Here is an 11,696-nt window from a genome sequence, read left to right as displayed (position 1 = left end):
AAATGTAGAATTGTGCTTAGCAATTAAATGCTAGTAGTTCAACATCATGAACCAAACATGGTCGCAACCCCACAATTGGGTGCCCAAAAATGGTGGTGGGGTCCAAAAATAGTCGCAATTACCCCAATACTAGTTGGGTTCAACAATGGTTGTGGAGGATCCAAATTTGTTGCTAACCCTTTAACACCGATGGAGGCTCCAAAATTGTTGATGATCCTTCAACACCGATGGAGGCCCAAAAATGGTTGCTAACCCATTGGGGGGTCTACAACCATTTTGGGGCCTCCGATGCCATTTTTGGATCCAAAATTAAAAAAGTGTGGATCTTAGTTTTGCAGTGTAGGGGCAGTGGCTTTGTATTCTTCTCATATGTATTCAATCATATAAAACCTCCATCTTTGCATCTTAGATTTGCTCAATCTTTGATCTTTCAATTTGTGCACATATACACTAAATTTTTATGCCATGTTAAGCCAAGGTTATAGCCTTTGGCAATGGATATGGTTAGCAACCCATGCAAACTATGCCAGGAATCTATTAATAACTACTAAAACATGTTATCAATACATTCTAAATATTGCTCGGAGATTGGGCATGCTCGAGAAATGTTGCTCAAAAGGTCGCCTACCTCGTATAGCCACCTATATCGATTCCCATTGAAGTGCCAAGCTCACTTAGATCCAATCTCTGACATATCATCATGTGGGCTTGGAGTTTGTATTCTTCGCGCTCTTCTTGTTTCTTGTACTTAGGGGAAAGATAAATCAAATTGCAACTAGTGTTGAGAATTTGCCATGTGAGCTCCTCTGGACACACCTATCAATCACTTTTGAACAATCTCTCCCAAACTCAAACAAAAATCTATAAGCTAGTAGCTATATAGCAAGAAGCGACACATAGAAGAGATAAAAAGATGGCATAAGAAGAAAACTAAAACTCTTGAAACCAAAAAGCTAGGTAGAAATGACAAAGGAGAAACGGTAGAGGAGTGAAAGAGCAAAGAGGAGCAAAGGAAAGGGGACCATCAAGAGATCTAGAAGCTATAAGACACCCCATGGCATTCGAGCTATAAGAAGCAACCCAATTGCCAGTGGGCAGCAAGAAAGGAATTAGAAAAGAGCTGAGGACAGAGTGTGTCAAATATTCTACAATGAGGTCTCTCTTACATAGACCACACAACCACAGGTTCTAGCCGCAATCCTCCATACTGGTGGTTCTCACCACTGCCTTGTTAGCATTTATGTCGCTTCCTTTGTGACCAACCTCCTTTGGAACTGTGGAAGCACCCTGAACCCAGTGTTTGACATTTGAGACTCCATATGCATGCCATGAGTCTTGAAAGACCTTCACTTGATAGGCAGCTCCAACAGGCCTTTACTTGCACCTCTTCACTAATGCCTATGCCTAAGTATAGCCCAAGCCTTTTTAACCCTATGTGATGGACAATTTCACATGCTTTAATGTCCCACTGTTGTAAACACTATCAAGGCCTCATGATTTTTCCCCATCCCATAGTCTCAGTACTATAGTGACATAAATGTGGTAGCACATTCCCTAGGCGCAATGCCAATAATTAATAATTTGAGTTTTATTCAATTCCAAAACGACTTCTTGGAGTCCCTAAGAGAAACGTGAGCATGACACTTTGTTGAAATATGGAAAGCAACTGTTGAGTGGGATCGAATATGTCGAGGATCTTTCATTTAGGAGGTGCTTTTCTACTTGCCAGATAGGATCTCTATCGATTTTATTGTTGGATTACATAGGACATAGATGGGGTCTGATTCGTTGTAGGTTATTGTGGATTTGTTGAGCAAGATTGCTGAATTTATCTCACCTCAAGAAGAGGTCAAAACTCTTGAATTAGCAAAAGCTATTTGTGGAGCATATTTATAGATTGTATAAGCTACCAGTAGATATTGTTGTGATTGGCATAACAAATTTAACAGTCATTATGGATGGCCATTTTATGAGGTTCGAAACTATTTTGAATATGAGCTCTATAGGCCATCCACAGAGTGATAGTCAAACTGAAAGGGTTAATAAGGTCATTGAGGATATTCTTCGGGCATATGTGAGTAAAAGGAAAACTAATTAGGAAGAATATTTACCCGTATTAAACATTCAATAATAGTGTACGGATTTCACCCTTGAGCTCCAATTATAGTGGGACTCAAAAAAGAAAAGGTTTAGGCAACTAAAGACTTTCTTAAACATATGAATAAAATGTTTAAGCTAGCCAAGAACAGCATTAAAAAGGTTCGAGATAGGCAAGAACTTATGGAATTTGAAGAAAAAGAGAAAGTCCACCTTGGAGAGCCAAAATCTTGAGAAATCGTAAAAATGGGTAAATGTACAAAGTTGTTTCCTAGGTATTGTAAACCATTCCTAATACTGAAGAGAAATGGAGAGCTTTCTTACAACTTAGGTCTACCAGAAGGATGTAAAGTATATCTGCTTTTCCATTTACGTAGACTCAAAAGGAAACTAGGAGATGATGAGAGCTTGCTTACAAATTACATCTAGCAAAAGGATGTAAAGTACATCTACTTTTTCATTTAGGTGACTCAAAAGGAAACTAGGAGGTGATGATAATCTCATAAGAAATAAAGTCCTAGTTGAACTCATTGGACCTACGTCTCAAGAATGTCTAGTTAAATGAAAAATAGACCTGAGGAGATTTCAACACGGGAAAGGGTGAGCAATCTCTAGAATAGATTTCCCAATTTTGTTTTCCTGGATGTAAAATTTTCTAAGAGAAGGCCCACTACCTGTCATTTGTTTATTGCACTGAATGTATGAGCTACACTCCATCAGCTCCATAAAGGATCATGAGGGACTACGGAGTAAGCACTTTGCACATGGGTAGGTCTTGGCTTCAGTTCTAGTGTGGATGTTCATCCATGTCATATGCCACGGCTCCCCACGTGCTTGAAGCACTAGCACATTGTACCGATACACAGAGCAGGGGAACCGATGGACATTGGGAACTATTGCACTCTTATCGGTGTTAAAGAGGGAGATTAGCAGCCACAAAGAGGCGCATGAACAGCGGGCTCTAGGGCAGGCAAGATTTCATAGACAACATTTCACCACATTGAATTTCCCCTTTCGATATGTTAGTTATCATTTCTTGCATTAATTTATTCCATCTAGCCTTTCTTGCTTTAAGCTTTGGCTGATTGCAAATCCATTTGATACTTCTTGATCAAACATGATCTCAAATTTAGCACCATATAGAAAGTATCTTTATTCCTTTCTCATACGCTGTGTAATTTCGTTGAGCGTGGTCTAGCTTCGTACTCTCAAAAGCTATTAGTCAACCACTTTATAGAAGTGCCGCTCCAACAACAAAATCACTAGCATCTATTCAACCACGAATGGTTCATTGAAATCGTCTAATTTTGAGACATGGACTATACCTATAGCTCCTTTTAGTTTTTCAAAATTCCCTTATCCTTTAACTAATTCATCATGGAACAACTATTTTACTGTATTCTTGGATGAGTCAAGACAAACCTAAGGGCATTTGTAATTCTTCTAAGTTCAGATGTGGCCATTCTAATATGGCCCTTACCTTTTTAGGATCCATATGAATCCTTTCTTGGGATATGATGTCCCAAGTATTATACTTTCTTTGCAAAGAATTCACTTAGATTCCTTAGTAAAAAGAGTGTTATCTCTAAGCAATTAAAACACTTTTCTCAAATGGTCTACAGACTTCTTCCTTGTTTCCTTATAGATGAAGAAATAATATAACAATTTTTTCTAAACGCTTTAAGACACTATGCATAAGTATTATAAATGTTGTCGGAGCATTAGTTAAACCGAATGACATTGCTTTAAATTGATAATGCCCACATCTACTATGATGTTTGAGTACATCTTCTCTAATCTGCACTTGGTGATACTCTATATCTTAAATAAAATAAAGTTTAGTAAAATATTTAGCCGCTTGCAATTGATCAAAGAGCTCATCATAAGATATTTATTTTTTTATTGTGATTTTATATAAAGCTTAGTAATCCATGCATATGTGCATGAACTACTTCGCTGAATTTGACTTGTCTATGTATCCACTTTTTCCCTATGACTTCTTCTCGACCAAATGCTGCAATTTTGATGACACTTGTTCAGGTCGCACCAAAAGTATAACCCCCCTAATCACCTTATCCCATCAAGCCTTCAATCCAACATTCGTTCATGGTGTTCCAAAATTTTTTCATGGTGTTCATTGCACACTAGAAAGCAATATTTACAGCCTTAATTTGCAAAACCTATGAAGCAAAAGGCAAGAGCAATCCATGCAAATATTATGTCTTCATTTGCACCACTATTATTTAAGAACTCGTCCCTACTTGTGCTCAGCTCTTTGAATTATCAAGCCTTGTTTTCACAAAGGAGACAATTTTCGCTACTCACTGCCAAGCCCAAGCTAAGAAACTTAAATGAAAAACTAGTCAATTGATGCACCATCCAAAAGCCACTCACAATTAACAAATTAATTTGCCGCACGGCACTCTACCTCTTATTACTTCGTATACAATAGGCACATTCCCACAAAGGTCAAGGTTCTCGGCTCTAATACCAATGTCACATCTACAAATTAGGGCTCTCTTCCATAGACATACTAGTCAAGGCTTCCCCATTGCTCTATTCCATATTGCTGGCTCTCACAGCTACCTTGTCAGACTTTTTGTCCCTTGCCTTGAGACCAGCCTCCTTTGCAAGCCTGTGGGACCTGAATCCAGTGTTTTGACATTTGGGACCTCATATTAGTGCCATGTGTCCTTTGAGGACCTTCACTTAATAGGCCGCCTCATGGGCCTTTATTTGCACCTCTAAACTAATGCCTAAGAGTGAAGTATAACCTTAGTCCCAAGCCTTTTTGATCCTGTCAAGAGGTAACATTACTCAATGTCCCATCCTTTAATGTGCCACTGTTGCAAAGACTATCAAGCCCAAAAATGGCCTCGGAGGGGCAGAAAGGCATGGGGTCCCCAAGCAATATTTCGAAGCCGCCCAAGTTGCCATACAGCCAACCCATGTCCTAGCAAGCAGCCTTCAGGATGGGCTATGCAAAAAGAGGGAGAAATAAGGCAAAACAAGCAGCTGACACAAGCTGAAAAGGGCAAGGCGAAGGATGAAGGTTCAAAGGATGGCAGGGGAGGAAGAAAGGAGATGCCATACAGAAGAGGAAAAGATGAGTGTGAGGGTGGAAGAAGGACGGAGGGCAGGAGAGAACGCAGGCAGGGCTAGCAGCCTTGAGGTGCAAGTTGGGCATAGAACTTTTGGTACGCTAGTCAAGGAGAAAGCAGATTGCCTCGAGTTGAGATATCATTATAAGCAAGGAAAGAAAACACAATTCTTTTACTGTGATCCCTTATCCAAAAGGATCCGTTGGAAATGTAGTAGTTTCACAAAAGAGCTTCACAGACCTGCAATTCATCAAGAAATGTTGAATTGATGTAACTCCACAAAAGTAAAGGCAATATCTTTGTGCACAACAAATTCTAGTACCAAGACTGTGCATATAGCTACCTCCAGAGTAAAAGAGCTCACATGGAAACCAGTCAAAGTCTCAAAGCCATGGCAATTAGACTAGTGAAATAATGTTCAGTAACAAAGCTCAAACAGAGCATAAGCAGATGGTTAAGGGGGACAAAAAAACCAATATCAATAATGATCTTCATACAACATATCTTGCCGATATACGTCAGAACCCTTTCAAACCTTAAAGAGTTGTTCATAGGTAAGTATGCTTTGCTGGAACAGCACTACACAGCAACTACTGGTAAAACATTATGCAGCACTGCCATTCTCTTCTGTTGCTGATGAAGTGATGGACAAATTCTCTCTCCAAGCAGCATATACTTCATCAGTCCTATATCGTTGTGTGAAAGTCGATTCACTCATTGGAGTGGAAATTCCATGTGAATAGGCCAACAAGCCAGTGTAAGCAATCATGGCTCCATTGTCAACACAATAACGATCATCTGTTGCAAAAAGGTTGCCCCCTCGCTCACTACACATTGTTTGCATCATCTCTTGAAGCCTCAAATTGCAGCCTACACCTCCAACGATTAAAACATCCTGCTTCTCACAATGGGCCATTGCCCTTTCTGTGATCTCAACTAGCATGGCAAACACCGTTTCCTGCACCATAACCAAGGATTTATTAACATCAGAAACTCTCCAATATGATAGCCAAATCAGAAGTACAAACTCCTTATAAGCACGTGTGTCATCTCCATAAGTCTGTAGACAAAGCCAGAAACTTTATTTACTTTAGCCTGCAATAGGGGAAACTGAAGATAGATGATTTAGTGCACCTGCGTATAAGAAGATAATGAGAGAAACTCGAACTACAGAACCAAAAACAGCCAAAAGCAAACTTTACTGTTTTCTGTTGTTCTACTGTCTAGTTTAAGCTGCCTCGTTTATTTACTTTAAGCTGAAACTAAAGATAGAATGATTTAGTGCACCTGTATATAAGAGCATAATGAGAGAAATTCAAACTTGAGAACCAAAAAACTAATTTCTTGTGTTCTACTGTCTCCTTCAGCTCCCTCATGTTCCTTATTTTCGGTTTCTGTCCTACTATCTCCTTCAGCTCCCTCGGGTTTGCTATTTCGTCTCTCTCTCTCTCTCTCTCTCTCTCTCTCTCTCTCTCTCTCTCTCTCCCCCCCTAATTTTAGACTTTAGAACATCGCAATAAGATTCTAGGTCTAGCACACAAGCTAGCGCAACAGGTATTCGATACATGACAAGTTTGTAATGTTCTCTCTCACTGGATGTAAGGGATCACTATTAGTTAACTGTGATCGCCAGTCCCATAGATCCTGAAGGGCCACCCGCGGACTTTAATACAATCATCTCCTCTCTCTCTCTCTCTCTCTCTCTCTCTCTCTCTCTCCCGCTCCCGTGTCATGCTCTTCAATACATCCCAAGCAGCCATGCACAAAGAGCACTTCACATTAGATGGGTTACCGGTGGACGTGGTTGCAATACACACACACAGAGACATAAATGTATACAAGATGAATACAATTCATTAGGCCTGCCCCATGAACGGAGTCGGAGAACCTGCCGCGTAAAAACAAACGGAGTCCACAGATTGGGCAGAGACTTCAAAAGAAAAGCCATTGATATGCAAAAACAAGATGACGATTAAACAAACAGGGCATAAATCTGTCCACAAAACAGGAATGGTCGTCAGCACGGAAGGCCTCACCACTCTAAACTCCGCAACCACCACCACGCCCATCAAAGTCTGCCATCGTAGCCATCCGACATGTCTCCAATCATATTCGCGCCGCTTCTAGTCCCAGCCACCCCATGCCCGCCCTCATTGGCACTGGAGATGTTGCACTGCGTAAGCAGCTCATGAAGAAAAGCAAGAAAGTGGTGTAGACCGCGAACGGCAGGTGATGGGTAAGGTGGATATCCCTGTCCACCATAATACGCAGGCACAGGGTACGCCACCACTAGCACAAGAGGAAGCCCCTCCCACCACCATCTTCTCCCCTAAGAGACCCTTGGACAGGCAAGATCTGCTCACCCTGGGATTTGAGGACATCAGCAAGCGGAAGGCCTCTCCTACGAACTTGATGCCAAAACTTCAAATCTCCACGGTGAGCCGTGGGCTGGTAGAAGAACTCTAGCATAGGAAAGGAGAGCTTGTGATTCCAAACAGGCCTGGTGCCACCAATCGAGAGAGAGAAGTAAAGATCGATCCACGAGGCCATCAGCGGAGCTAACTCACAAAACAAATCAACAGACGAACAAAATGCCAAAAATACGCTCGGCTGTGTATCACCATAATCCAATGCACATATTTATCAACAAATCAACAGACGAACAATATTGCCAGAAATACGCCCGGCTGTGTATCACCATATTATATATATATATATATATATATATATAAGTTTCCCTAGGAATTATATTTTTTACTTAAAAATTCAAAAGAAATTATATAAAATTGTATTACAACCTACCAATATTGTTGATAAACTTTTGCCAATATTTTATATTAATAAATAAGCATAGCTTCGATAAAAACATCCATGGTGGCAATCTTGTTTTGGTAGGTGATTGGGGTTATAGAATTGGTGTCATCTCGCATTGGTATCAATCCTAAATTATAGAGAGTCCCTTGTTGCACTCTATCAAAGTACTCGCCTGATTTATTGATCGGTATCTTAAGAAGATTCAGCTTCTCTACAAGGGCTTCTACTACCTCAATGAGCACCTCCTCAAGGGTGACCATCTGTCCATTCATCCAATCGAAGAGATCTCTCTAATGGATGGGATTCCCTCTTAGGATAGATATATACATACATGTATATACACATATGTATATACATGTATATATACATGTATACATGTATGTATATATACATATATATATATATATATATACACACACACGCATGCATGCATATACATACATGTATACATGTATATATATACATGTATATAGTGTGTGATTTTACACACATACGTACGTACGTACGTATATATATATATATATATATATATATTTGAGGGTTCTTTTCTCTAACACTACAAGCCCAACTGAGCAAGGGATATGCCGCACTTGTTAGACTCGAGCGGCCATGCTTTCACTCACACTTTCAGGATCCCTGGGATCCCTAGACCACAAGACTCTTCTCTTTGACTCTTTGGTCCTCTCAGTGGGTATGTATGGCACCCCTTGTTGGGTTCCAGACCTATCAAAGACAGATTGGGCTCGAGTTGAGAGGCTTCAAGTTCTCATGCTTTCACGGATGATCCGAAGTAAGCCTTCAGCCCCACATCAGGTAGTGCTGGCTGAGTTTGGAGCATCCCCACTACAGCTTGATGCAGCTTTCCAGGTTATCACGTATCTCTACCAAGGAGTATGGCTCTTGCACTATGAGGCGGCGCAGTCTACCGTAATTGGCCCTATCCTCATCCATAGCATTGGCAACTCAGGGTGACCAAAGGTGTTGGTATGCACATAGATAGATGCATATGGTTTGAGAGCTTAGGGCTCTAATAGACAGATTACCCCCTTCCAGTACAGCAATGAGGCCCCTTCGTCCTGCTCAATATCACGAGGGGAACCAGGTCATAGAGGTACTCTTATAGTTCCACACATTCAGGACCCGGTCGGCACAAAGACACCTCGCTTCCCTTCTTGAATCAGTTAAGTCGGGGTTTTACGTGTTTCTCTTTTACACTATGTTTACTGGATGGACAGACCAGACTAGGGAAGTCCCTTTCTCGATACAAGATGGTGGGACCACAGCTTTTCAAGGTCTCCTCCTCCAACATCTAATCTTCTCTATGTATATGCTTGAATTTTTTAATACGGACAGAAAAACTAATCACATCTGAACCGCAAGATAGTCTATTAGAATACCTGCAAAGAGAAGCAGAGGTCCGCAGGAGTGCACTCATTTGCTTCTAGCTGCCGAATTGCAGCTGCCTCGATGAAGCTCAAAATCCCACTGAAAGACACGTCCATGCCTTTGACCACGTACGGAAGCTCTATGAAGTTGCTTCCCTTTTTTGCAAGCTGATTTAAAGAGTCAACTGTCAACAATCAGTAGTCCCTCAATGACCATAGGTAGGGGGGAGAAACGCACATGATATTTCGAAATAAATCCAGAAATACAAACATACCTGCTCTATGTTGTAACCCGGGCTGGGGTCGTTTGAAATCTTCAAGACCCTCGCAAATCTATCCAGGCAATTGCCCACAGCAATATCAATTGTCTCCCCAAAAATTCGATACTTGCCCTCACTGTAGGCTATGACCTGAGTGTTCCCGCCACTTACATAAAGAACCACCGGGTCTGCAGCTGCAGTAACCACCCGTCCCATTTCAATATGGGCCACACAATGATTTACAGCCACTATAGGTTTCTTCCACAGCTGAGAGAGAATTCTTATGACAATGGCTGGAGCTTGTAGCGGGGCACCCATGCCTGGGCCTTTGGTGTAGCAAATGCAATCGAGGTCATCCGGAGAAATGTTAGCTTCCTTGAGAGCAGCATGCACAAGGGGCAGAATGTGTTGCTGGTGATGGATAGCGGTTTCTCGGGGAAGGAAACCCTCGCCAGGGGGAGTAATGTAGGTGTGGCGAGGATTGGAAAGGATTGATCCATCAAGCTTCACCACTCCAACCCCGATTTTGTTCGCAGAACCTTCAATACCGAGGGCGATCATCGGGGCAACGGGGGGGATTCTATCTACTCACGAGGCTTTCAACTTCCGACTTCAAAGATCATAGACACTTTGGCCAATTTTGGGTTTCTTGTAAGAACTTTGTGTGCATGTGTTGTGTATGCGTAGATGTGTGTATTTGTATGTGTGGATCCAAGCCCAAAAAAAAACCAATTGGCAAGTGCATGTCTCTTAGGGTTTTGTTGAGTGCCCGTGTGTTAGGGTTTTGTTGAGTGCCAGTCTTGAATTCAAGTCCCACAGGCACCTCACTGCTCCATCTTGGTCACGGCGAGCGCTCTTGGCACTTATCCAAAAAAAAAAAAAAGCCCAAAGGGCCAACATTCTAAATGCCTCAGATATTAGATACATCATCTCACCCTAACACTTGCCCTTTAGGCACCACCCATACAAGAATCTTTTAAAAAGTTAGTATACATTGCACTATCAACAGTTTTAAATGGAGGATTGAAACTCTACTTGAATTCGCCTGGTTGTGGTAAGTGGGTGCCCACATTTGGCAGCCAACTATGCCTACCAAAGAAATTAGTCAACTTCCACCTAAACATAAGAAATGGAAAGAGGTTTGGCAATGTGTTAAGGGTTGCGCCCACCAAAAAGGCTTTAAAAACTCTAGTTGGCCCACATCAATCACCCATCATTGGGCGGCTTTAGTATGTACCTAGCATTTATTATGATGGATGTGTCTTCATTTGAGTTGCTTTTGTCTAGGGGGGAGCCTTCCATGACACAATAGGCTCTTCAAGACATTGGGCATTATTGTGTGTGTAGTGATGTGCTCCCCTCTTCTACTAACATTTGCTATCGAACACATGTACATGCATGATGGATGGCTACTCCTAAGTCTTGGGATTTTGTGAGGCTTGTATTCAATTGTGGGTGCTGGTGCTTTAGCCTTGAGATTTGGTGAGGTTAAAATAGGCACTGGGATGGGTTTAATGTTAGACCATGAATGACTACCATCATGACTTGTATTATACAAAAGTCTCTAACAAGGGCTAAAATTTTCCAAACTCTATGATAAACATTGAATGCATCTTTTAAGGGAGAATTGTAGCTACATCACATATATAACTGTACAAAAAAAGGATCAATAATTATTATAAATCTTATTAAAATGCATTGCCTCAGCATGGCTATCGCATCCATTAGTGCCTATCGAATCCTTTAATGGCTAAATGCATGCCTATAGTTTGCAAATTTGGAGAATGTGTAAGAATGTGCATTAGCTATCCAATCAGATAAGGAAAAGAGTAGGCTTTTGCTTCATTTAGAAATTCAAATTGTAGTATCTCATAGTTGAGTCAGCTTAGAGTATTCAAGTCATGTATCTTAGTGGAATCTCAACCTTGCAATTGCTCTCTGGTAAGTTTCAGCATGAGCTTTTTGGATATAAATGTAGGGGTATCGGTAGATTTATTAATAGAACATATAAGAGAGGTGTGATGAGTAGATTCATTTCA

General features: G+C 41.1%; 1 protein-coding gene across 1 annotated transcript; it reads right to left on the bottom strand.

The window, feature by feature from the left end:
- Positions 1 to 5,576: 5,576 nt before the first annotated feature.
- Positions 5,577 to 10,341, bottom strand: LOC147892462 (Actin-like ATPase superfamily protein). The gene is made up of 3 exons (XM_087387667.1): positions 9,673 to 10,341; positions 9,410 to 9,565; positions 5,577 to 6,156 (listed from the first exon to the last, which is right to left on the bottom strand). The coding sequence occupies exons 1-3, from the start codon at positions 10,216 to 10,218 to the stop codon at positions 5,803 to 5,805; spliced, it is 1,056 nt and encodes a 351-aa protein (XP_087243793.1). The 5' UTR covers positions 10,219 to 10,341; the 3' UTR covers positions 5,577 to 5,802.
- Between the last annotated feature and the right edge of the window lie 1,355 nt (positions 10,342 to 11,696).

Source organism: Dipteris shenzhenensis, chromosome 16 (genome assembly GCF_047967505.1).
Source record: "Dipteris shenzhenensis isolate YYH24624 ecotype China chromosome 16, Dip_SZ_1.0, whole genome shotgun sequence".
NCBI classification, from domain to species: domain Eukaryota; kingdom Viridiplantae; phylum Streptophyta; class Polypodiopsida; order Gleicheniales; family Dipteridaceae; genus Dipteris; species Dipteris shenzhenensis.
The sequence above is the reverse complement of the archived record's forward strand: the minus strand, read 5'-3'. Positions and strand labels throughout refer to the sequence as shown.

Coding starts and splice junctions, on each gene's coding strand:
- LOC147892462 (XM_087387667.1), bottom strand. CDS start 10,218: ATGATCGCCCTCGGTATTGAAGGTTCTGCGAACAAAATCGGGGTTGGA. Junction 9,566..9,672: donor CGGGTTACAACATAGAGCAG/GTATGTTTGTAT, acceptor TCTTTAAATCAG/CTTGCAAAAAAGGGAAGCAA. Junction 6,157..9,409: donor ACCTCTGCTTCTCTTTGCAG/GTATTCTAATAG, acceptor GTTATGGTGCAG/GAAACGGTGTTTGCCATGCT.